General features: G+C 49.5%; 1 protein-coding gene across 1 annotated transcript in view; it reads right to left on the reverse strand.

Moving 5' to 3' along the window:
* npas3 (neuronal PAS domain protein 3) overlaps positions 1-27,130 on the reverse strand; it is a 184,700-nt gene that overhangs the window by 103,819 nt on the left and 53,751 nt on the right. Inside the window, exon 3 of the mRNA XM_084683274.1 lies at positions 18,776-19,020. Within this exon, the coding sequence (XP_084539400.1) occupies positions 18,776-19,020 (245 nt within the window). The remainder of the gene's footprint in view (positions 1-18,775; positions 19,021-27,130) is intronic.

The raw sequence follows: 27,130 nt of genomic DNA on the forward strand, positions 1-27,130 counted from the left end.
CTCAAGTGGGAAGCTGTTTGATACTGTGTTGTGTATGTGTGTGTGTGTGTGTGTGTGTGTAAGTACCTTGTGTTTATGACCATGAAAGTCACGGTCTCTAATCAGCGTGGAAATAGCAGACACACACAGTGGGAGGACTGAAACACTAAGGTGACCACTGCTGCTGATGCCATCTCATTACAGAGACACATTAGGCAAACAATGTCATGGTAACATGCACACAAGCACAACCATACATCTTTCTCTATCCTCCCCGCCATTGAATATGAATTCTGGAACTGGCTCCACCTTCCTTAGAGGATTTATCCTCTTCCAGCTCAAACAGGTCAAGATATGAAGGTGTAACAGAGGGTAATGAAGACATCTGCCATTCTTCAACTCTTTCTCTCTCTTCTTTCCCCTCTTCTCCCCCTCTGTTTATCTTTCTCTTGTTCTCTCTCTCTCTCTCTCTCTCTCTCTCTCTCTCTCTCTCTCTCTCTCTCTCTTTTGTGATCATGTGGTACCTCTCCGTTTCTACTTCCTTAAGTTTCTCCCTCCCTCTCTCTCTCTCTCTCTTTCCCTCACTCCCTCTTTCTCTCTTTTCGTCTTTCTTCTGCCCCCTCTTTTTCGGTCTCTCTCTGTCTCCCTGTCCATCATGTTCCCTCTCTCCGCCTCTCCCTAATGAGCAAAGCCTGGGGTAGGCTAGGGGAGAGGAACGTTATCACAAACTGCTAATGCACCACGCACAATGGACCTGTCTACTGCTGCAGAAACACATTGAGGCTCTATACAACACAGGAGCATCAGTGAACACACACACACACACAAAGATGTAACACACACACGACTGCCTAGTCGATGGGTTGGTGTGTGCTTCAGTCAGAATCAGAGACGCACTCCGGGGGAAACTACCTGAGCAGTAAAAATTAATGAACTCTGAACCGCTGAGCTCTGGTCTCGTCTCGGCGTGGAGTCCCCAGGACACGCCGCACGCTCCCACGCCTTCCCACAATCCATCCTGCTCCTCCTCAGCCAATTTTCATTTAAACGTAATTAAGGTCTGAAATGAACATTATGCATTAGATAAAATGACAGAATCCGCTGACTACACTAAGTGGGGGGAGGGAGGGAGGGAGGGAGGGAGGGAGGGAGGGAGGGAGGGAGGGAGGGAGGGAGGGAGGGAGGGAGGGAGGGAGGGAGGGAGGGAGGGAGGGAGGGAGGGAGGGAGGGAGGGAGGGACGGAGTACAATTGTAGCGGGGAGAGAGGGATAGGAAGGACGAGGCGACAAGAAATAATTAATAGCCATTAGGGTACAAGTCATCTTACTGCAAATGTTGAGTTAAACAGGAGGATTAGTTTCCTCATTGTGCTGGCTGGTCAGAGGTGATTTAGTAGGGGGCTCCTGCTATCTATTACACCCAAGTCAGATAGAGGAGAGGAAAGGGGGAAAAGGAGAAGAGAGGGGAGGAGAGGGGAGGAGAAGAGAAGAGAGGGGAGGAGAGGGGAGGAGAGGAGAAGAGAGGAGAAGAGAGGGGAGGAGAAGAGAAGAGAGGGGAGGAGAGGGGAGGAGAGGGGAGGAGAGGAGAAGAGAGGAGAGGAGAAGAGAGGGGAGGAGAGGGGAGGAGAAGAGAAGAGAAGAGAGGGGAGGAGAGGAGAAGAGAGGGGAGGAGAGGGGAGGAGAAGAGAGGAGAAGAGAGGGGAGGAGAGGAGAAGAGAGGGGAGGAGAGGAGAAGAGAGGGGAGGAGAGGAAAAGAGAGGGGAGGGGAGGAGAGGAGAAGAGAGGAGAAGAGAGGGGAGGAGAAGAGAAGAGAGGGGAGGAGAGGGAGAGGTACACACCATCTGAAGATGTATTCATGCAGTGTTCAGAGACAGTTAGGCAGGCTGAAGGAAGACGCAGGCCACAGTCTTATCACCGTCCGCACCTTATCTCTGTGTGTGTTTTCAAAGACACTTTATTAGTCCTGCAGGAACGCTGAACACACTACATGACCTCCACTATACCATACTGTAGCTATCTGGGATGAGTGTGTGTACTGTGTGTGTGTGTGTGTGTGTGCAGGAAAAAGAGCGCGAGAGAGAGATGAGAGAAGAAGCTGAAAGCGTTGCCCTTGGTGGAAAATTAGTAAAGGAAACTGTAGATGTGGAGATACTTAGAGCAGAGGGTATCAACAGGCTTCCCAGCCAACAGAGGTACAGACAGGCATAAAGAGGTATAAACAGGTACAGACAGAGGTACAGACAGAGAGATTTCTGTTCTGCAGTTGCTTCATCCCAGCTCTGCCTGAACCTACGTAGCACATTAAAGTATTTTGTCCTGGATTGCATTAGGCAGCCTGAAATTAATCTACCATTACTGAGGGAGAATTTAAGACTGCCAGGCTTTGAGGGCGACTGCCATAAAATAGTTTAACTGCTCTAGTGGAAACCTGATTGGTGGAGGCTGCCAGTGAGCGTTTTATCGTGTGTTAAAGAGAGGGGGGGGGGGAACATCAGCCAAGGACTTATTTTAGTATTGGCTGGTGTCTGAAGCGGGTGTAAACACAGCCTCTGGTACAGAAATAGACAGTCTTATAGGGAGGATTGCCATGCTGCACAGGGACTTGAACCTTGGCTCTCAAGCACACACTAACCAAAACATCTACCAAGAGAACAGCCTTGATGTAGATCATCATGGTCCCGTCCAGACCCCAGCCTCCCCAACTCTTGTGCGAGTCTAGCCTCTCCCCTCCCTCCCTCCCTCCCTCCCTCCCTCCCTCCCTCCCTCCCTCCCTCCCTCCCTCCCTCCCTCCCTCCCTCCCTCCCTCCCTCCCTCCCTCCCTCCCTCCCTCCCTCCCTCCCTCCCTCCCTCCCTCCCTCCCTCCCTCCCTCCCTCCCTCCCTCCCTCTTTTCCTCTTTTCCTCTTTTCCTCTTTTCCTCTTTTCCTCCCTCCCTCCCTCCCTCCCTCCCTCCCTCCCTCCCTCCCTCCCTCCCTCCCTCCCTCCCTCCCTTCCATTCCTCCCTCCCTCCCTCCCTCCCTCCCTCCCTCCCTCCCTCCCTCCTCAGGTCCATGTCTACAGGGGTCCATGCAGGAAAGAAGGTACATTTAGAAAACCATCTCTCCCCTCCCTTCTCCCGTCCCTTCTCCCGTCCCTTCTCCCGTCCCTTCTCCCGTCCCTTCTCCCGTCCCTTCTCCCCTCCCTTCTCCCCTCCCTTCTCCCCTCCCTTCTCCCGTCCCTTCTCCCGTCCCTTCTCCCGTCCCTTCTCCCGTCCCTTCTCCCGTCCCTTCTCCCGTCCCTTCTCCCCTCCCTTCTCCCGTCCCTTCTCCCGTCCCTTCTCCCGTCCCTTCTCCCCTCCCTTCTCCCGTCCCTTCTCCCGTCCCTTCTCCCCTCCCTTCTCCCCTCCCTTCTCCCCTCCCTTCTCCCGTCCCTTCTCCCGTCCCTTCTCCCGTCCCTTCTCCCGTCCCTTCTCCCGTCCCTTCTCCCCTCCCTTCTCCCGTCCCTTCTCCCGTCCCTTCTCCCCTCCCTTCTCCCGTCCCTTCTCCCGTCCCTTCTCCCCTCCCTTCTCCCGTCCCTTCTCCCGTCCCTTCTCCCCTCCCTTCTCCCGTCCCTTCTCCCCTCCCTTCTCCCGTCCCTTCTCCCCTCCCTTCTCCCGTCCCTTCTCCCGTCCCTTCTCCCCTCCCTTCTCCCGTCCCTTCTCCCGTCCCTTCTCCCCTCCCTTCTCCCGTCCCTTCTCCCGTCCCTTCTCCCGTCCCTTCTCCCCTCCCTTCTCCCGTCCCTTCTCCCCTCCCTCTCCCTATCCCGTACCCCTTGTGTACAGCCTGTATTGATCACTGAATGCCCATGAACAGGTGACATCAGCTTCCTCATCATTAACCACAACAAATATTCACGTTTTGATCTCCATCCCCCCCAAAAATGAATGCACAAAACAAACCCCACACCCGACACACAAACACATGAGAACAACACATGAAAACGACAGCAACGACCACAACAACATCTAAACAGGCACCAAAGCCTTCCTCAGAAGAACAGCTTCGTCTTGGTGTTTTTAACCGATTTACCATGGAGCCGTTTGGCACACAGGAGGGGAATGAGAAGGTGTTTCAACATTAGACACAGCCCCCGTAGTCCAAACAAGCGTTAGATGATTTCAAAAGGCCTTTTTATTGCACAGAGAGTGTTCAGTAGCAACAGCAGCTGAGGCTGGAGCAGAAGCAGTAACACCAGACTGGGGTGATCTCACACTCAGAAGTGACAGACCCCTACAAAGTGCTCAGTAATTGTTGTGATTATGCGCTTTGGAACAAGATAAAATGCTCCCTGCCTCGCCCCCCCCCCCCCCACCGCCCATTTTTTTCAGATGGCGTGACCTAATGGTGTGGACAAGGGAGGGGGGAATGTTTGTGAGGGGGTGTGTGAGGATGTGGGTGTGTGTATGGGGGGGTGGGGGGGGGGATTGGGTGATGGATTCTGGACTAAAACTAGAGGAATTGTGTGATGATGGAAAGATAAAGTGCAAAATAAAAGTCCTCTGATGCTAGCCTCAGATATAAAAAGACCAGTTCAGGCACGTCGAAAGCCAACGGAAAAGAGGAACCAAAGCAGATCAATCAAAGACCCAATTAAACAGACTGAGGACGTTTATTTCAACTTTTCTCTATTCTAAAAGCTTCCTGGCATCCCATTGTCTGTCTCCGACTCTTTGATACAGAGGACAGGCTGGCAGAATAGGAGGCTCAAAGCTGTTCTCAAAGCAACTCTCTGACCAGAGGGCCAGTGCTGCTGACTTGACACAAACATCTAACACAAGGGACATCTGATCAAGCACCACCACAACCCAACACGTCAGAACGGCTCTGTGTTGAATCAGACAGGACGACCTGTCGCGTCGCTGCTCCCTCTCTCGCCTCCCACTTCAGGAAACAGTTTGTACACAGGGCCGTGTTCTCACAACCTATTCTCCAGCGCCAGATAAGTTGAACCGGAGGGTGTATCACTGCGTCCAGACCAGGATCAGACAGAGTCAGAGCTGCCCGTTTGAAGTAACTACATTTCAGCTTGACTGTCCATGTTCCACTGCCTGCGTGTGGGAGCGGAGAAGGACCAGTGCAGTTTACAGCACATTTACATTTAAAAGCGGCCTCAGCATGCAATGTAAAATGTGTTGATTCGGAGGACTATCAGCTGTGAAATCGATTTAGGTGGAGGGCTGCAGGCGAGGCCGGGGCCGAGGGGGTGGGGGTGGGGGGGCAGGGGGTGTGGGGGGGGTTAGGGGGTGAGGGAGGGGGTGAGGCCACGGCGGTGGCAGTGCAGTGGAGGGACGAGGCGCCGTCCAGTCTTGGCCGGTCCAGACGCGTGCAGCTACAGGCTACCTCAAAAGGCAATTAGTCTGATTTCACATTCCCCGGCAGCTGAATAATTTCGTGTAATTTTCAGCCACACTGGATGGATGCCAAGTTAGCTGGAAAGCACAACCCCCCCAACCCCCCCAACCCCCCCACCACCCCCCCTTTACGCACCCCCCCCCCCCCCCCCCGAATCCCCCTGCCGCCTGTTTCTCTCTCCCTCACTCCATTCCTTGCTCTCTCCATCCCTCCGTCCCACCCTCCCTCCATCTCCCTCTCTCCTGGGCTGGTAATAATTTGGAAATCCTGTTGAAACACGTCTGTCTAATTACACGGGGATCAGCTCGCTCTGCTGTCCTCCCCCCTTCCTCCCCCCTTCCTCCCCCCGTCTCCCCTGCCACTCTTCCCTGCCAACCCCATCGTCCCTCAGGGGGTCCGGGTCACCTGTGGCCGCCATGCTTCCTGCACACCCCCCTCCCGCCACCACCCCCCCCTTGACTAATTTCATCTTAGTACAGTCCTGTCAGACATCTCCCCTGTTTCTGCGCTTTTAATCGATTAGCCCGACGACTCTATAATGGCGGTGCAGCTGCCAGCCGGGCATGTAGACAGGGATTCAGCCACTCTGGGACGATATCATTACTGGAGCCAGCTTACCTGGGCAGCTACAGTACCTGGCTACCATGCAACAACAGACACGCACAAAGTGAGACAGTGTAATTACTGGAGCTAGTCTTATGTGGGAATCAGCTGGCCTACAGAACAACCCAAATACTGGAACAGAAGTAAGAATTCCCCAATACTCCATAAGGTGTACAGTATGTGTACACATCTACACAGTCTCAAACTGCAGGAACGTAGAATGTTGCAGTGCAGTAGACGTGTCTTAACGTCTTAAGCTGCAAGGGAGCTCAGCTCACTGTAGGTGATTTACAGCCGGTGTGTGTATATCAGACGTGATTGTCAGCCAGTAGGGAGTGTCATTAAAAGACACCCAGAACATGTAATTAAGCTGTACATCTCACCCCTGGGTCTTAGACACACTACTTTACTATCCCATAATACTCATTACAACCACCCGTCTCTAACCAGCCTCTCCCCAGCCTCTCCCCAGCCTCTCCCCAGCCTCTCCCCAGCCTCTAGACCACTCTAGAGGCTGGAGCAGTGAGAGTAGGAGATACTCAGAGGCCAGATCCATCAGGTGGGTTATAGAAGTCAGGCTGAGCAATGTGCTGTCATGCACATTCATTATCAACATGTAGCTACATCAGGTCTATTAGACCAGGGCATAAATACAGACTCACTCAGGTAGCACTCCTCTCGGCTCTCTGATCTGTCCCTCCGTCTGCCGAGGCATAAATAATTACAAACAAAAAAGCCTGAATCATTAAGACTAGGATGGTGGTGATTGATACATAAGGCGTCTATGAGTAGGGTGGAGGAGAGAGAGAACAGGCATGGCACTTTAGAAAGTGTCAGCCTGAATTGATTTAACAAGTTTAATGTGTGCATCAATGTGGGACTATTACTGCTGGCCAGCTCCAGTGATGCTATTTGTTCGACTGGCAAAATACTGCTCTTTAGAATGAGTGCATTAAGGCTAAAATTGCAGAGAAAACCCTATTACAACTTTATTGCTGGTAAATTGGAACCAAACGTTGTCTGTATTTCAATTATTCTGAGTTACCCCAGAAATAAATCGATTTTGTATAGGCTCAATCACATAGGCAGTGATGAGAGAGGGCTTTCTGCTGCCTGGCAACCCAAGCCTGTTCTTTTGTCTTTCCCTCCAGCAATTTTCAAGAAATTGTAAATTAAGGCCTCTCTCTCTCTCTCTCTCTCTCTCTCTCTCTGAATCTACTACCGTCCACCGCCCGTCCCCTCCTTTCCTCCCTCTCTTTCTCTCACTATGCTACTCCTCCACCTCCCTCTCTCCCCCTCTCTCCCCCTCTCTCCCCCTCTCTGAGGTAGTTCAGTCTGAATCCGGGGCGCGTTGCGGGTGGTGTCATTTGCGACGCTTGTTTGTGTTCCACAGTTTAATCTCGCTCCGCGACCTTGTCAGGGACTCTCTCCCGCAGGGCAGCGGGGGACAAACACGCAGCCCCCCGTGTGAGGACAGAACGTCCCCCGTTCAGGGTCTCTGCGCTCGGGGACCCTCTCCGGTCCGTCCGCGGACAGGAAGGAAGCGAGCGAGACAGCGCCAGCACGAACCGCTCTCTCTTAACTGTGTATGAACTTCCCCGTCTAGCCCAGAACAGAGAGCCAATCAGCTCCCCAGAGAGGGGTCCTGAGGCTGGAGCGGCGGTAGAGTAGCGGTGTGATGTATGTCTATGGTGCAGCAGCAGAGACAGGGCCAGTGCCGGGGCTGATGCGGCCCCTTGATCTCGGCCCGATGAGGAGGGCTGATAGCCCCCCAGTGGATAACACTCCAGCCGCAGGCTGCAGCACAGCAGAGTAATGAAACGCTACCTGGACTCGGATCGCTATCAGCCTGTGTTAGCTGGGGATGCACACCTCCAGCTGAGGGCTAATATGAGAAGCACACTGTGGCAGGAGGCTGTGGAGGGCATTATACCATGTACTGGAAGCGTACTTCTATAGGACCTGTATGTGACAGGTGGCGATTGAACCTGGGTCACCTGTGAAATGTCTACCGTGAGACCAAGAAGTCCCCCTCAAGTCGTCAAGAGCTTAGGACTCTGGGACCTCCTTCACAGAACCGAACCACCTACGCTACAAAAAAAAAACACTTCACCTCGGATGAACAAATCATCAAATTTGTCACCAATTTGTCTCCCCGAATCGCTTTCTCCAAACGACACAGGCTGGGGGAGTGCGTTCCTGTGTGATGCGAGGCGTCTTCCCAGCGCGACTGAGAGGGCTCTGTTACACAGGGGTGGGGAGAGCCCGAGCGGAGCCACTTCCAAGCCATGCTAATTCTCCCAGAGCTCAGCGGCAGCACGCTGAGACAAAAACAAACCCAACCGTCGGCAGAGTTTAATTAAAGGATCTGCATAATATGAAATGCTGTAAGTGAGACAGAGAGGGAGACAGAGAGGGAAACGGGGGGAGGGGAGGGGGGGGCGATATGAGGGGATGGAAGCGAGAAAGAGAGAGCGAGACGAAAGAGGCAAGAAAGAGAGAGATAGAGAAAGCAAAAGACAGCTGTGGAGAATGAGAGGGAGCGAGCAAGAACGAACGAGAGGGAGAGGGACAAAGGGAGAAAAAAAGAGAAAGTTCAGAATCAGAATGGCTCATTGATGTCGATATCATTTAATAGCATCATGTCCTCAACATCCCCAGTGTTCCTGTCAACGCGTTACCACGGCGCCGAGACACGATGCAGGAAACACTGATCTCAGCTACGTTAAGACAGAGGAGAAGGGTAAGACACACAAACACACACACACACAAACACACACACAAAGAGGAGTCTGTGACAATTAAGCCTCTCAGTTCTGGTTGCGAGATGCCTCTCTCCTTTACAGATGACAGCAGATGAAGAGCAGAGGAAAACAGAGAGTGTTATTAATCTGAGTAACAAGCTCTCCATGACCCTCTGGAAACAATGGGCCTTTACACCACAGGAGTCTGTCTGCTGTGCTAATTGGCCTGGCCCCCCTCACATACAGTACACTGGAGCTAGTGCACACTTCATACTGGAGCTAGTGCACACTTCATACTGGAGCTAGTGCACACTTCATATTGTAGCTAGTACACACTTCACACTGGAACTAGTGCACACTTCATACTGGAGCTAGTGCACACTTCATACTGGAGCTAGTTCACACTTCATACTGGAGCTAGTGCACACTTCATACTGGAGCTACTGCACACTTCATACTGGAGCTGGTGCACACTTCATACTGGGGCTAGTGTACACTTCACACTGGGGCTAGTGCACACTTCACACTGGGGCTAGTGCACACTTCATACTGGAGCTAGTTCACACTTCATACTGGAGCTAGTGCACACTTCATACTGGAGCTAGTGCACACTTCATACTGGAGCTGGTGCACACTTCACACTGGAGCTGGTGCACACTTCATACTGGAGCTAGTGCACACTTCATATTGTAGCTAGTACACACTTCACACTCGAGCTGGTGCACACTTCATACTGGAGCTAGTGCACACTTCACACTGAGGCTGGAGGTGGTAAACCACACACTGGAGTTAGTACACATAGTACAACATCCTACAACAAAATCCCATTAGATTTTCGTGAACATCACAATCTGTTTTATGTGTTCAGCCTCTTTCAATATCCCTGGTAAGCTTTCTCAAACTGCTGGAGGAAATTTCATAAAATAGAAGACATCATTTCACTCCACACCCTAAGCAGCCTTTTATATCTCCCTGCCCCCTTTCAGAGTCAATTTGGCAGAACCCCTCTTCAACCTAATTCAATTACCAAATGTGTATATCAAGCAGAGTGACAGACAGGTCTGACTACATTACCCAGACTCCTATGGGACATGCAGCCAGGAGGAAGTCATGTTAGCATTATCATTTCTGTGTACATGTTCCACTATGCTGTTTAACAATACTACTCAGGTACTTACAAATAGATATATAATTTAAACATTTAGTCTCTACAGTCACATTATAAGCTTTTTTTTTACTGTAGACTTGTCCAGAAAGGTGAAACTGTTGAGCCCTTTACGGAACTGTAAAGGAACACAAAAATCCACTCTCTTACAAAGAGAGGCATTTTAGACCTGGGAAAACTCTTCAAATATAAAGAAAATCTAGCTAACTCAACTTATCCGAATCACCCACCTTGCTACGCTGGAGCAGAAATCTTTCCCATATAAAAACATATAGCTGCATGTATTATTCATACATTCATATACATGCTAATTAGGGCTAGTGCTGGCTAGCCGTGGCGGGAGAAGGGGAGATGGAGGTGCTGTGAGGGGGCCGTGTGGTGCTGGGGGCCAGGCGTGCCCTGACTTGAGGCCAAGGCTCTTACTGAGGCCTACGGCTATCTGTTGATTGACTGGGCTCCATTCCCAGAGGTGGTGACCACATACAAGCCTGCTATACCATGTGTGTGTGTTTGTTGATGTGTGTTTGTGTGTCCAATCAGAAGACAGTCCACTCAGACCTGTGGACCTGACAGCACTGAATGCATCCCAATTAAAAATGAATGATATATTACAAGGGCCAATGTAAGATATTTATTGTTGCTGATAAATACTAAAGAGTGATTATTTGGACCACCATTCTGATTCTGCCCATCCGTGCTTAAGGACTTCACTGCAGCATTGGTAGTCAGAGACTAATGCTAGAGAGCCAAGTTGGTGACACACACAAGCACACACACACATACAGGAATGGACACACACACACACACACAGTTCATCCGTGTGATGTGGATGGTGGCATGGCCTTGTTATCTCTCTCATAGGAGGGCAGGTGCAGTCAATTCACCTTCCCTCTCCCTCTTAATCTGCGCAGGCCAAATATCAACCCTACCTGAACGAGGGAGAGAAAGATGGAGAAAGAGTGTTTGTGTGTATGTGTGTGTTTGAAAGGCACAGAGAAAGTGAGCGAGCGAGGGACCAAAAGAGAGATAGAGACAGAGAAGAGAGAGAGAGAAATGCTTTTAGAGAGCTCTGCTATCAGAAAGACTTATTATAGATATTAATAAATGAAATGGGTGACTGAAGAACTGTTAGTCATGCGTTGAGATGGCAATAGCTAAATGCTTCACGCATGAATTGTCTGGTTTCTCAGACCTGGCCCCTCGATGCCTGTCTCTCTATCTCTATCTTTGCCTGCCCCAGTCCTCTCAGTCCCCCACTCACAGGCTAAACAGTAAAAATCCATTGGATTCGATATCAGGCTGTATGAGACAGTCAGCGAACAGGCTGATTAGAAGGGGGCGGGTGGGGGGGGGGGGGTTTGGGGGGGGGGGGGCAGGTCGGGCAGAGAATGGTGCAGTTTAATGGGCTGATTAGAAGAGTCATTTGTGTCCTGGGCGAGAGGGGGGAGGAAGAGGGGGAGGAACCGTCACAAAACACTTCAGAGGTTCGGAACCTTCTGCGACCTTCCTCTGACACCTTGCAGTCTCTCCCTGCTTGTTTTTCTTTTTTCAACCTTTTTCTCTCTTTCTTTCTGTCTATCACTTTCCAAGTAAAAAAAATAAATTAAAAATATAGTTTGGTTAAATAGCAGTTGTGTTGCTGTGTGGTTAGGGTATTAGAGAGATCTGGGTGATGGTGGCCCATGTTGAGCATCAGTCTGATAACACAGTCTGAATCCTACACTACCATGCTGCCATGGTTACACTATAAAAGCACCATATCAAGGAATTCTTTTTGACACTTTGATTCATTCTGGATTGTAAAAACCTTCAAGACTACTCAGATTAATTACACTGCATATTACCGTGGCTTTCGTCAAGCCAATTAAATTTGATTGGATACTTTCTTTGTTCAACAAGCTCTTTTCATGTCATTTTAATTTACTGTCAAAGCAGTCCTTGAATATTGGACTCTAAATTATTTACTGGAGTCCATAAGCCAATAATGTTCCATTTGTCTAATACAGAACGTGGAGCTGGCTAACATGATTATTAAGGACATTACTACAGTATGTAAGAGGAAATGCCCTTCAATCCCATCTCCCTCTGGGCTCCTCATGAAGAGCACACACTCTCCACTCAAGAGTAGAGGACAGTAACATAGTGTACTGTAGAGTGGAGAAGAGTATCGTAGAGAAGAATAGAATAGTGTAGAATAGAGTAAAGTACTGTAGAATAGAGTAGAGTAAAGTACTGTAGAATAGAGTAGAGTAAAGTACTGTAGAATAGAGTGGAGTAAAGTACTGTAGAATAGAGTAGAGTAAAGTACTGTAGAATAGAGTGGAGTAGAGTACTGTAGAGTAGAGTAGAGTGGAGTAGTTTAGAGTACAAACTAACTAGATCAAACTAACTGTGAATGTGTTGTCTGCTTTTGCTGTATTTTGTATATATATATATATATATATATATATATATATATACACGTTATACAACCCTATTGTTTTGACTTCTCATTCTGCATTGTAATATCATCCTATTTGTTAACAGGGTTAGGGTTAACAGGGCTTTAGTCTGTGCTACAGGATGTCCTTGGAGAGGGACCTTCGACTGAGGATGTGGGGATGTGAGGCTGTGGGGACGTGAGGCTGTGGGGCTGTGGGGACGTGAGGCTGTGGGGATGTGGGGCTGTGAGGCTGTGGGGCTGTGGGGCTGTGGGGCTGTGAGGCTGTGGGGATGTGGGGCTGTGAGGCTGTGGGGGTGTGGGGATGTGAGGCTGTGGGGCTGTGGGGATGTGGGGATGTGGGGCTGTGGGACTGTGGGGATGTGGGGCTGTGAGGCTGTGGGGATGTGGGGATGTGGGGCTGTGGGACTGTGGGGCTGTGGGGATGTGGGGATGTGGGGCTGTGGGACTGTGGGGCTGTGGGGATGTGGGGATGTGGGGCTGTGGGACTGTGGGGCTGTGGGGATGTGGGGATGTGAGGATGTGGGGATGTGGGGCTGTGGGACTGTGGGGCTGTGGGGATGTGGGGATGTGGGGCTGTGGGACTGTGGGGCTGTGGGACTGTGGGGCTGTGGGGATGTGGGGATGTGAGGATGTGGGGCTGTGGGGATGTGGGGCTGTGAGGCTGTGGGGCTGTGGGGCTGTGAGGCTGTGGGGATGTGAGGATGTGGGGCTGTGGGACTGTGGGGATGTGGGGATGTGAGGCTGTGTGGAAGACTGGGGGGAAGGCTGGGGGGAAGACATTCTTACAGTAGGAGTAGGATGTATGTGTAGGTGTGTATGTGTGTGTGTGTGTGTGTGTGTAGGTGTGTGTGTGTGTGTAGGTGTGTGTGTGTGTAGGTGTGTACGTGCGTGTGAGTGTAGGTATGTGCGTTTCTGTGCCACAGGAAGAAGAGGGTGATTTGTACCACTTTGTGTCTGCGTTAACTCCCGCTGACTAGACAACCAGCCTGAGCGCTTTGAAACCAGACGCTCAATAACCAGCCTTACCACGTTTATTCCATGTGTCAGCCTGATTTATTCCTTCATCCCAACATGAGGACGCACTAATGACCAGGCCAGAGTCTCCTCCCCCACAGCCACAGACCAACGCTCACATCACCAAAGCAGCACAGGAAAAGGACAGTGGTGATGAACACTCTTAACTCCTGACCTTAACCCTATGTTCTAGGGTTCTGCAGTACGGAGATAGTGATGGATGTTTCGAGGGTGTTGCGACCCTTGCAGAAAACATCCAGAAAAGAAGTTAACACGCTGACTGAGATCAGTCTCATACTACTGTACTGGTCATGTGACTGGAGGGGGGATTGGACCCAGGTCTGGAGAGACACAGCGTCTCTCAATTAAAGTCAACTAACTCAATAAGGAAATGACTGGGCCACATTGTTTGTGCAGTGCTTGTTCAGTTTAATTGTAACCTTAACAAAGTCGACTACACTGCACCGCATCATCAAAACACATTGTTGAACAACAACACGTCCCGAAGCTGTTTGGGGCGACAAAAAAGGTGAACAACTAATTGTTTCCATGGCAATTACTTTCTTTGGCATGTGTGTGTGTGTGTGTATGTGTGTATGTATGTGTGTGTGTTTGTGAAGTGAAATAAAGAGAATAACCCAAACACGCCTGCAGCCTCCCATGCAGCCAAAAGCAATTTCCTCTTCTAAATTTAGTTATGCAAAGCCTATGGGCATCATCAGGGTTTAGTAATTAGTTTTATAATTACTGCTGTTTTGCTCACTGTCATTCAATTTTTCTTACACTGCGACTGGGGAATCGAAACATCTCGCATTCACAGCTGGGCAAATTACCCTCCATTTATTAAGTGTGAAATATAGGATGCTTTCTTGCTTTAACCAAGAGTGGGAACAAGGAAACAGAAAGAGAGAGAGACAAAGAGGGGCAGAGAGAGAGAGAGAGAGAGAGAGAGAGAGAGAGAGAGAGAGAGAGAGAGAGAGAGAGAGAGAGAGAGAGAGAGAGAGAAATTAAAGAAAGATAGAAATTAGGAGTGAGAGAAAGATGCTAAGCCTGTCACAGATCTCACTGTTTCCCACCCAGGTCTAACATGCCTCTGTCACCTTTGTAGTTCCTGAGAGTCCATTGTGATGCAAACCCCCCCTAATGCTCTCATGCCCATGCACAGTCTCTGAGGAGAGGCCTGGTGGGCACAGGAAGAGAGCCCTTCAATCAGGGCCCTCTGCATGCCAGCCTTCTCCTGCTGGCCTCCAGCCTCACCACCCCCTGCCCACCCCCTGCCCACCCCCACATCCACCCTGCACAGCCAGTCAGCTCTGAGGAGTCAACGTGTTCAAAATGTTTCTACAGTAAACAGCTGTCTTGTACAGTCTCTGGTCTGGGTCTTGTTCAGATGTGTGACTGACCAGAAAGAATGTGAGGACAGAGAAAGAGAGACAGAGAGAGAGAAAGCGATACAGAGAGAGAAAGAGAAAGAGAGAGAGACAGAGATAGAGAGACAGAGAGAGAGAGAGAGAGAGAGAGAGAGAGAGAGAGAGAGAGAGAGAGAGAGAGAGAGAGAGAGAGAGAGAAGAGAGAGAGAAAGAGAGAGATAGAGAGATAGAGAGACAGAGCTAGACAGATAAATAGATAGACGACAGAGAGAGACAGAGGAGACTAAAGAGGTCAATAAGTGGGATTAAAGTGAGCGGCCAGGCAGCCAGTAGAAGGTCAGAATGAGAGGTTTCTGTCCTCTCAGACACAAGCTGCATGGATACTTGGAACACACTCCAGACTACAGTGCTGATCATAGATACACATCATAGATACACATCATAGAATACAGATCTGGACCTGTGACAGAGAATATAACAGACCTGCCCAGAAAACACACACCCTACCACCCAGTACGAGGCAGACGACAGGGCAGCATAACATGACCAAGTGGAACATTTCTAACGGTCCTCTTGGTCTAATGACACACACTATGACCATGATATGAGATTTTGGGGTTGTTTCCTTCCGGCTACAGTGCCATCTAATATCGCACAAAATGCATACCTTCACACGATCTGAAATCAATTCCTCCCCCATCCTTCAACAATGCAAAACCTCACCTTTAGAGAATGTTGATAGTGTATATGACAAACAGTGCATCTCATCACAAATTCCATAATCCTCAGTGAAACCTGAGAGAGCGATAGAGAAGCACATCCATTATACAGCCTGTATAATAGCTCCAAATATGAATGGCTCAAAAGAGAACCGGGACTGGAGGTGTGTGTGTGTGCGTCTGACTGTGTGTTTGTGTGCGTCAGACTGTGTGTGTGTGTGAGAGGGGGGGGGGGGGGGAGTTGGGTACATTTTTTTGTGGCACCCCATCTGATTCTTGGTCTTCATGAAGTGTGGCATTTTGGAGCATGCACTCTGCTCTGCATGCATGCATAATGAATGTGCCCAGGTGGCGCGGGGGGTCAGGAGCCAACCAGCCGCCTCCAAACAACAGAAAGGTCATGTGTGTTTGTGCAGTGTCCTTCAACAGATGTGAACCGCCGCTGACAGAGACTAGCAAATTTCGGTTAAAACGCTCGGGGAAAAAAAATTAGTTGATGGGTCAATTACGCTAAAGGTCAACAGCTAGACGAGAGGGGAGTGAGACATGGGGGAGAGAAGGGAAATAGGGGGAGGAAGAGGACAGGAAAGGAGGAGATAGAGGGAGGAAGGAAGGAAGGAAGGGGGAGGATAGGGGACTGGCGAGAGGGGAGTGAGGGGGGGGGGGTTGAGAGGGGAAGGAGGGAGGGAGGATGTGGGCTCTCTCCCTCTGGCAGGAGTTATGATAATAAATCAACAGTAGAAGTGGAGGTCAGATTCTTTTAGCTGTGATGCCAGTAATACCAGGTGCATTTATTACTTAGATTCAGCCCCCCACCAATCACAGCTCATGTCCCCCAGCCTGAAGCCTCACGTCCAAGTCCTCCAGCCTCCATCCCCTCAGATCTGCCCCCATGGTTAGTATGCAGGAGCTCTGAAGCTGGCTGTAATAACATCTGGCAACTCGGACAGATATCAGATGTCCAAACGCCAGCTCTCACCTTGTTTTATTTTGCGCAAGAAAACAGGAACGAGAAGAAAAACGACAAAAACAAAACAACCACAATGAAAAAAAAAAAAAAAAACTGAAAAGCAGAATGAGAATTCCTCCCTGCGCCAGCACAGATCCATACCTAAAGCAGAGTGGATTTGCAAAACCGCAACACGGCCCCAGATTTCCCAAAAGGTTACAATCATCCGTTATTAAGTAGAAATGCCTTGGCAGGATTCTGCTCTGGGTTTCCTCCCCAAGCAAATCTCCCATAATAACATATTCATGGTAACAGCGAGCGTGGCAGCGCGGCGTGGAGACGGTCGGCGTGGAGACGAGCGTGCCGCTATGTAAGGAACAGGGCAGGACGAGTGATTGAGGGACTGCTCTGCCAAATGAACTGGGTCGACCCTGCATCAGAAACAATATTACTGTGGCAGTGGCAGGCTTGCTGGCTGGCTGGCTAACCTTGATCTCTGCAGGCTAGCAAACAGCGATGCAGGGAAATGGGACCTGGCCTCTATGTCAGTATTAGAGCTGATACAATCAAACCACAGTACATGTGCCCCTCATCTCCCCCCAATAGAACACAGACCTTCCTCGTCTCCCCCTCAATGTGCTGCCTCCTCCCCCACTGCTCTCTCTCCTCGTCTGCATTTGAATGAAGGTCATTGGTTAAGCCCACTTCCTGTGGGTGGGTGTGATAACTTCTATAAACTAATCAAAATCTACTGTACGACTCCCATCAACAGAGACAGTTGTCGTGCTTCATGTTCTGCTGCTCCTTGGAAAACGACAGGATATCACCTCAGGAAGAACAATGTAATACTAATTTGAGTTTAGATTTGTTTTTTAAATATTGTTGTCATATTAATGTTATTCAATGAATTGTTTAGATTTTATAAAAAAATCTAAATAAAAAACATTTTGCAGGTTTTTATTACAGTATTTACTGTATGTGTCAGACACTTTGAGCTGTAATGAATTGTAAAAATGTTACTTAAAAATAAGGCTGGTTAGTAAGGCTTGTGTGTAGTGTTGGTTGTTCAGGCTGCACTATCAGGCTGGTCCAGCAATCTCCATCCACAACAGCAAGGCAGCGCAGCAGCCGAAGCAGCAGAGACAGGAATCGATAGCAGCTCTGTTTAAAACACGCCGCTAATACAACGCCATGAACCGTCGCTGCCATTCAAACAGACACCGTCGATAGGAGAGAGGGACACGGTGCCCACTCTCATTGTTCTAGAGGCGTACATACCACTGTGCTGTTCTCATTCAAATATCCCTCAAGAAACACCCCAGACCAATCCCTCCTCTATACTGGGCCGGCGCTGTGTAATCATGTCTGATTGGATGTAAAAGGCTGTGTGTACCTATAGGTGCTGGATGTGTTTGAGGAAATTGAGGCGGTTGATTTCAACAGTCCTGTGTATACATTCATTCTTCTGCTCATTAAAATGCATGTGTCTCTTCAAAGACCACACAACACAACGATGCCATCTGTTGTCTATGCACTGCCTCGGCGCAGAATAGGCTGCTGGGCGTGCACACACACACACAAACACACAGGCACACACACAGTGACAGAAATTTACAGCAATTTACTTTAATCTCAGCGGTCATTCCTCAGAGCGTAGACCCTTTTAAACTATCCAGAAATGCAGCTCCCGTAAGTGCACTGCACAAAAGGACAATTTCAAAGGCAAATTCAGTTAAATTTGGGAACGCTCTGGATTTCTGTAGACCAGACTCAAAGCTGGATTTATCAAAGTTAAATGTTTTTGATTTTTTTTGAGGTACCACACCACAATCGCAAGAGATCCTTTGTTCTTCATCTTTCATATTCAGAGAACAGGTTCATGGTAGTTTTACAAATCTAAATGTCCTCATTGCTATAACTATTAATATTATGACTTGTGCTGTCACTATACCTGTGCAGGCAACACTGTTCTAATTCAACTCTTTCTTATAGTCCTGCATTTTACATACTTTATACAGATTAATGCCCTTTACAACTACTTTCCCTTGGATTAAAGGGTTTACATAAATACATAGGCATGTTGGTTCCAGTGGGAAATAACCTTTCTAAACAAAGAACATTCTGTTTATCACTGTTTCTTGTCCACTACTCCCTGTGCTAAACTGTCTGTGCTTCTACATACACTGTAATTGCCGATGTACATAACATTTGTACGTAACAAGCACAGACAGTCTTTACAAATCTGCAGCGTAAGATTTTTGGGACTTTTGAAGTCTACTGTAAGTATGTAGGTCTTGGAGACAAAATATAATTATACTGTATATAACCCACGGTATATTGCTATTTTGGATGAGATTTTTTGTATTTTAATGCAGGGTAGTCCGGTAGAGATTGGCAGCCTTTCGCGTGCTCTGCAGTCTTACCTTTGACGGAGGTGTTTGGTGGGGGTCCCTCGATGCGCAGGTTCCAGGGGGGGTCTCCCTGGTTGGCAAAGTCTCTCATCTTCAGGTAGCTAATGGTCAGGCGGATGATGGAGGCCTTGTCCAGTTGCGAGGTGATGGCGCCAGGCAGCGGCAGCATCTTGGCCAGCTCGTAGAACTCAAAGTTCTCTTTCCCTCGCCGCGAACGTGCTGCGTCCCGAGACTTCTCCTTCCTCAGAGCCTGCAACCTGGAGAGAGGAGAAGACATGGGTCAGGGCTGAGGTTGTAGCCTGGGAAGAGCACCAGGAGAGACGGGTTCAAGCTAGGAATGTAACCAGGAGAGACAGGTTAGAGCTGGGAATGTAACCAGGAGAGATGGGTCAGGGCTGGGAATGTAACCAGGAGAGATGGGTCAGGGCTGGGAATGTAACCAGGAGAGACAGGTTAGAGCTGGGAATGTAACCAGGAGAGATGGGTCAGGGCTGGGAATGTAACCAGGAGAGATGGGTCAGGGCTGGGAATGTAACCAGGAGAGATGGGTCAGGGCTGGGAATGTAACCAGGAGAGATGGGTCAGGGCTGGGAATGTAACCAGGAGAGATGGGTCAGGGCTGGGAATGTAACCAGGAGAGATGGGTCAGGGCTGGGAATGTAACCAGGAGAGATGGGTCAGGGCTGGCGTTGTAACCAGTAGAGAAAGGTTAGGGCTGGACTTGTCACCTAGGTAGGGGACCAGGAGACTCAAGTCAGGGCTGAGCCTCAAGGGCTGCTAGCCTGCAGAGTTCCAGTGAGGCTGCTCTCCAGCTCCAGCTGTTGTTGTTGTTGTGGCTGCAGGCAATAATGCTCTTCCCCAGAGGGGTCCGTTGCTAGAATTGATTCAGTGGTTGGAATGTGGAGGTGGCTGGAGGTTGCGATTGGCTCATGCCCCAGGTCTCAAGAGACAGGCCTTGTGAATGACTCTCAGATTGCTGCCTTGTTACTCTGAGGAGAGACGAACAGGCCCACGCCGCCCCCCTTGCTTCCTCACAAACTGGCCTGGGAGAGGTCTCATATTCACAAAGGCCACATATTGAACTGACCTGATCTGTGTGTGTTTTGGAGCTACTGTGGTATCTAAGCTGCCTCTAAAGTGAGTGTTAACAGGGCCTGGAGCTGTCTGAGGACCCCACTGTACACATGGACAAGTAGCATCAGAATAGGCCTCGGGTATCTACTTTTGTCTAAGACAATCAGTCTACCTGACCTGTGGTGAAGGATTAGAAGGTACTAGTTTACTTTTTTATAATGTGAACATGTATGCACACACACAAATTTACACACACAGATATGAAGACACATTTATACATATACACACACACATCTACCCCTTGTGATATTATAACATTTCTTGGCAGAGAAGTGGGAGGTTGACAGTCTCTTACTTCCACCACACGAGTCCCAACTTTCTATGGCGTTCATCATCTACAGCCATTTTAAATTAAGTTGGCAATAAATCAGAGCTGAACCTGCAGGCTCCCCACTGACCGACACACAGATTAATACTGTAGCACCACAAATGCAAAATCTGCTAGAGGAGGACAGGGAGGGAGGGAGGGAGGGAGAGAGGGAGGGAGGGAGGGAGGGAGGGAGGGAGGGAGGGAGGGAGGGAGGGAGGGAGGGAGGGAGGGAGGGAGGGAGGGAGGGAGGGAGGGAGGGAGGGAGGGAGAAATCTCAGATGAAAAATGACTGTTGGCGAAGAGAATCATTTACATTGTTTGTCATTTTATTTATCAGCAATTCTAGCGAAAGGCAAACATTAGGAGAGAACGAAAGAGGAAAACTGAATAGTGAACTGACGCCGTCTTCTGAGAGACGCAGGTTATTAATGGTCAGTTTACGACACAGGGCAGCATATAATACACCAGCCCACAGATTCATCCGATTAACCCTAATGATGAACCACATCATCAAATCAGCTATCTATTCATAATGCCTGCCTTCACAATAGAAGTCCCCAGCCACCTCTCCTGTTACCGAACGCCTCCCACAGTCAAAGCCCCTGGCCCAGATGCCATGCTTATAGTTGTCAAGATCCATTTATGTTAGCCTTTGTGTGAGCTTCAGGAGCATAATAAGATCATTTCACTACCAAATATAGACCAGGACTGTGCCTTTACATCCAAGCGCAGGATTGCTATTCTCCATCATAGTGTCTGCTCCCCCCAGCAGTAGGAAAACACCATTTGATGGTCCGCTGCCCCGACCATATATAAAGCTAGTTGTAATGGTTGTTGGGAGGCAAAGTGCAACCGAGCAGCAGAATTTCATTTGTTCCGCAAACTTGGAAAGCATTATGTCGGCCTGCCAAATATGTCTTGCGTCAGGGTTGCGCGACCTTCACACCGGAGATGTATTTATCATGTTCTACTGGACTAAATGCAATACCGCTGACATAGTTGCTGTTGTTGTTTGTTTTCTTGTTCTTAAAAAAAAAAAAAAGACATGAAACAGAATCTCATCATTGCTGAGCAGGGTGAGTCTAGCAGGGTGAGGCTAGCAGGGGGAGGCTAGCAGGGTGAGGCTAGCAGGGGGAGGCTAGCAGGGTGAGGCTAGCAGGGTGAGGCTAGCAGGGGGAGGCTAGCAGGGTGAGGCTAGCAGGGTGAGGCTAGCAGGGGGAGGCTAGCAGGGGGAGGCTAGCAGGGTGAGGCTAGCAGGGTGAGGCTAGCAGGGGGAGGCTAGCAGGGGGAGGCTAGCAGGGTGAGGCTAGCAGGGTGGGACTAGCAGGGTGAGGCTAGCAGGGGGAGGCTAGCAGGGGGAGGCTAGCAGGGGGAGGCTAGCAGAATGAGGCTAGCAGGGGGAGGCTAGCAGGGGGAGGTAGCCGGGTTATTAATAGCGTTCCTGGGGGAAGGAGGCAGGGGTGAGAGGCAGTGATGAGGCCGAGGCAGGGGTGAGAGGTAAAGGTGGGGCCGGGGGAGGAAAGGGTGAGAAGTGGGTGTGAGGCCGGGGAAGGAGTGAGAAGTAGGGCTGTGGCCAGGGAGTGGGAGGGTAAGGTCAGGAGGAGGAGGCAGGGGTGAGAGGAAGAGGTGAGAGGCTGGGGTGGGCCGGGGGCTGTGGATGCAGCTCGTGCAGAGATCATGAGTTCAGTCACCTGGGGAAACACAGCCTCGGGCCCGGGGCCCATCCTGTCTGACCCTGGTGTCTGGAGAGACCTAGAGCTCTTCTACCAGACCAGGTGGCTGGATGGTGAACCACCGCCACGCACAGCCATGCGCAGGGTGGGATGCTATGCTGCAGAACTCTCGGGGCCACTGTGACACCGCTTGGAATTTGGAAGGCGGATCTCTCCGAGTGTTCTTGGATCCCATCAAAGCCACGTCGCTCAGTGGCAAACAGGAGAGGTGACGAGAGGGCAGGAGGAGGAGACTAGGATGTGGTGATAACCACCGCTAACGGCTGCTCCTCCAGAGACGCCCCCCCCCGCCCCCAACTCCCCACCCTCTCCTTTCAAAACGACTGTTTATTCACAAACACACTAGTATTGCATACATACACAAATCACAAACATCACGGTCCAAACTGAGAGCGAAAGAAGAAAACTGTGAGTGAATTTTTTGCCGGAGAACAGAATGCTTATGGCCCACAGGGGCAGCCAGTGGGGAAATGTAGAGCGGCAAGGCCAGGCTGATGGCTATCACGGCCCTGGAATAGAGAAAGTGGCATTGTGTTCACATCTCCTGCCTCTGCCCCTTCATAAGAGAACCCCAGAGAACGCTTTAGCACTGCTGGAATGGAGAGAAGGTTCTAGATTTAGATATGGAATGTACACACAACACAACAGCCCATTCGTTGCCTGCAATCACAGGGGGAATCGTAGAATGGAATGGAAGCTCACGTCTATTCTCAATGCATTAAGTATGACTTGAAGCATGACGTGAATCGTAATAACAGACATTACTGAGTGTGGTGCCTGAGAGGGAAACAAAGTCACAATGTGAACAAAGGGATTTGATACCGTCGAACATCATTTGGTGAGAGGCGACCATGCTAACGTCTTTCACAGACAAACACCACACCATGTTTTAGAGACAGCTGTGTTCACCCACTTACAGCAACATATCGGCGGACAAACCACATTTCGACAGAATCTCCGGACAGCTCGGCTTGACTGAACAATGGCCTTGTTGCCGCTTCATCTCCGCCCCCAATCAGCCAATTGCCTTTCAACTTCAAAGGGCGCGGGTGAGGAGGCGTGGAACAGGGGCAAACTTGAGCAGCCGCCCCTCCAGGAGCCAGGTAATTGTCTCCATCAGAGGGGAGAGGCAGGCAGAGCACAGACGTCACTTTGCATTAGTCCCCTCCCGCTCAGGACGGCCATGACACCCCTGATCAGGGGACTAAACGCCAAAACCAATCAATTGCTTTTGTGATTCTGCTTCTCGCGCCAGTTAGAAAGATAGAGGGATGGAGGCCGGAGGGAGGGGAACGACAGAGGGGGGTGGAGAGAGAGAGAGAGAGAGAGAGAGAGAGAGAGAGTGAGAGAGAGAGAGTGAGAGAGAGAGACAGAGAGAGAGAGAGAGTGAGAGAGAGAGACAGAGAGAGAGAGAGAGTGAGAGAGAGAGACAGAGAGAGAGAGAGAGAGAGAGAGAGAGAGAGAGAGAGAGAGAGAGAGAGAGAGGGAGAGAGAGGGAGAGAGAGGGAGAGAGAGAGAAGGCCTTGTCTATTTCTCATTACCGGGTAGTGCTATCTCCTTAGCAACCTGATTGAACTTCTCATCAGCGTGGGCACACACTGTCACCAGTCTGTCAGCACACAGCCAGACAAAGAGAGGGTTATGAGAAACAACCGTGTTTGGGTTAAATACCTGAGTTAGACACCAGAAGAGAAGGAGAGAGGAGAGGTGAGGAGAGCAGAGCAGAGCACAAGACAAAAGGAGAGAGGAGAGCAGAGGAGCGAAAGGGAGAGGAGAAAAAAAGAGAAGAGTTTATCCTGTGTGTGACATGGTCAAAAGACAAGATTCTAGAAGTGGAAAGGACCTAGGGCCACATATAAGGATCTGTGAAAGTCTGCTGGGCTTTTATAGGTACACAAAGCAATACAGCGACTCTGAACCACAATGGCTGTTTGTGTCCATTAATGCCAAGCATTCCTGCCAAAAAATCTCCTTGGTGTGAATCCTCCAATTACCTTGAAGAACAAAAGAAACCTGTTGATTTAGTAAATGGAAATACTTAAGACCCGACTGGAAAAAAACGGATGAAAACATGCCCTCGTTTTTTGCTCGTTCTCTCCGTATTTGCTGTTGTTTTTCTACCTCTCGCTGTGTCAGTGAGACCATTAAAAGAACTACCTGCTGAATAACAAAAGCAGAGACGGCGTGAGGGAAGAGGAGGAGAGGAGGAGGGGAGGAGGAGGAGAGGGGGAATGCATTGTGAAGAGGTAGCATTAATCAGTGTTCTCCAGCTCCATATTGATTATAAGCACAATGATACGGTCATTTGGAGACATAATGCTGGTGAATTACGAGGGATGAAAACCCTGCTGCTATTGAACAATCACTCGTTTCCAGGAGAACCCGCCGCCTCCCCCACAGAGGCGGCTTGCCAAACAAACTTTCGAGCGTGCTGGTTGCCCTGCTATGCTCTGCACCAAGACTACAGTCCTAGTGAGCTGGAGTGTGTGTGTGTGTGTGTGTTTACCCTACAACATGCCTCCATTCCCCACATCCTCAGCACAGAAAGGGAGAGATAATAAGATATACTGAGTCGCTGTGTGGGGGCTTGTTTCATCTTTAATTAAACACTTCACTCTCTCTCTTTCTCTCTCCCTCCCTTTCCCTCTCGCTTTCTATCTTTCTGGTTCTTTCTTTCAATCCCTATCTGTACCACCCCCCCCCCTCCCCTCGCTCTCTTCATATTCATGTCCATCCTTTATCCGACTATGAGAGACAGAACAATAAATCACCCGGCTGTTGCATGCCTCAGCTTCAACACACATGCACACACAAACACACACACACGCACACGCACACACAAAAGCAAATCTTTAGATCAACATCAACAAAGTTAGTATGCTCTGCACTTGGGAAACAGCCCTCTAAGTTTCTGACACACCGGATAATTAGCATGAGAGTAGAACCTCTCTCTGCTCAGAATGGTATCTCTGGAGGCCTTTTTACCAAGGGACTCATCCACAGTCTGCATAACAATACAGCACTTCTTTCTATCTTTTTATTTTTTTATTCTGTTTTTTTTTTTTTACAATTTAATTTAGTTTGACTCTGAGCCAAACTCACTTTTCTTTTCAGGTTATGTAAATGTACTGTGATTTTAAATCTCAGTGGATGTGCAGCCGGGTGAAGCCCAAACTCACACTTGTCCACTTCCCTCCAGCTCACGCCTCATTACACCGGATATAATCGTATTGTGGGATTAAAATTACAGCATATGATTAAGCACACACACGGAGATGAACGGCATACGTTGAAACTAGTTGTGTGAACAAGGGTTTGGTGACATGCCAACTCTGAAAATCCCTCCAATGAAGCATGCTGAGAAGAAAGAAAGAAAGAAAGAAAGAGAATGTCAGATTTTCTTCAATAATTAAGTCTAAAGTGATACATCTATTGATCAAGTCTTGTTTGCTGTTGCTGTTAGCATAAACCTGTAGTTTAGCTTCTGGCTATAGAGTCAGGCCGTGCAGTTAGACGTGTTACAGTGGATTAGTAGAACAGGTGCCAGTCTTACTGTGACACAGAGACATGGGGTTGTGATAAGCTCCTCGGTGTGTGTGTGTGCGTGTGTCTTGTGTCAGTGTGTTTGTGTTTTTGAACCACAAGTCCTGAGTCAATACTAACCTGTGGTTTCTCATCAAGGGAGGTTGCATAAAGTGCATCTGTGTCACTGCATGTGTGTGTGTGTTTCACTCCATCTCATTGCTGTGTGCGTGCATGTGTGAATGTGTGCATGTGTGTGTGTGTGAGTGAGTGTGTGAGTGTGTGTAGGTGAGTGAGTGAGAGTGAGTGTGTGAGTGTGTGAGTGTGTGTAGGTGAGTGAGTGAGAGTGTGTGTGTGAGTGTGTGTAGGTGAGTGAGTGAGAGTGAGTGTGTGAGTGTGTGAGTGTGTGTAGGTGAGTGAGTGAGAGTGAGTGTGTGAGTGTGTGAGTGTGTGTAGGTGAGTGAGTGAGAGTGTGTGTGTGAGTGTGTGTAGGTGAGTGAGTGAGAGTGAGTGTGTGAGTGTGTGAGTGTGTGTAGGTGAGTGAGTGAGAGTGTGTGTGTGAGTGTGTGTAGGTGAGTGAGTGAGAGTGTGTGAGTGTGTGAGTGTGTGTAGGTGAGTGAGTGAGAGTGTGTGAGTGTGTGTAGGTGAGTGTGTGTGTGTGTGTGTAGGTGAGTGTGAGGATAGTCTCAGGCTGAGGGGCAGACAGTTGTCAGCAGCCAAGGTCAGCATGCATCTTGTTCCTAAACAGCACTGGTGTCACACACACACACACACGCACACAGGGGAGAAGCCCCACAGATAACTCACTCTTAACTGAACACACCTCTTAGTACAAAAATGAACCTTTAGAGACAAGGAAACACACCCACAAAGTCACACTGACATTGTTGTGGAAAACACCAAAACAATAGACACACAAACACACGCACACATTTTTTGTTTCCATAAAGTAGAAAAGGGGATGGAAGGCTGAATCAGATACAACAGTTCCCTGGGTCTTGATTAATAGGCTCTCTACTGTACTGTATGCTTTTAATTTAGAGCCTCCAGCCCTCTCTTTACTTTCCCCCTCTCTCTCTCCTCCCTCTATTTCTCTCGCTCCTTACTCTGTCCTCTAACTCTCTTTTTCTTCCTCCACCACTCCCTCTCTCCCTCCGTTTAAATGAGTTCTGCATCCCAGCCTGGCCTTCAGTAAACCTGGGGCGTCCCACCAGGAGCTTCCAGCCTGGTACGAATGAATGTTGAACATACACACGTCTGCCTTCAATTCACCCTCGCCACGCTTGTGTGGGTTCACCTCAAGCATGGAAGCCCCACCACAGTCCTACTACCACTTGTCGTTACATTCATAAAAACGAGCCAATGGGCTGCATGTGGACAGGCCGCAGAGCATGAGCACAGGAGGTAAACACTGTTATCTGACCTTCTGTAACTGGAGGCATGTGTGCCTTAAGACACAGTCCTTTCCAATGCCGGAGAGAGTTGCTGGTTTATGGGCCTTGTCGTCTGTGTGTCTAGGCATATGCAGGTCTTCATCCTCCTCTGCGGGGTGAGTCTTGGCAGCGCTGTGCGTTGTGTGTAATTAAGAGGTGTGTGTGTGTGCGGCCTGTCTGCCTGTCTGAGACCGGGAGCCTCCGTGGATTGCAGTGTCGGCGAGGCAAATCCCGT

This window comes from Hypomesus nipponensis, chromosome 3, assembly GCF_054491055.1.
Source record: "Hypomesus nipponensis isolate SF chromosome 3, ASM5449105v1, whole genome shotgun sequence".
NCBI classification, from domain to species: Eukaryota; Metazoa; Chordata; class Actinopteri; order Osmeriformes; family Osmeridae; genus Hypomesus; species Hypomesus nipponensis.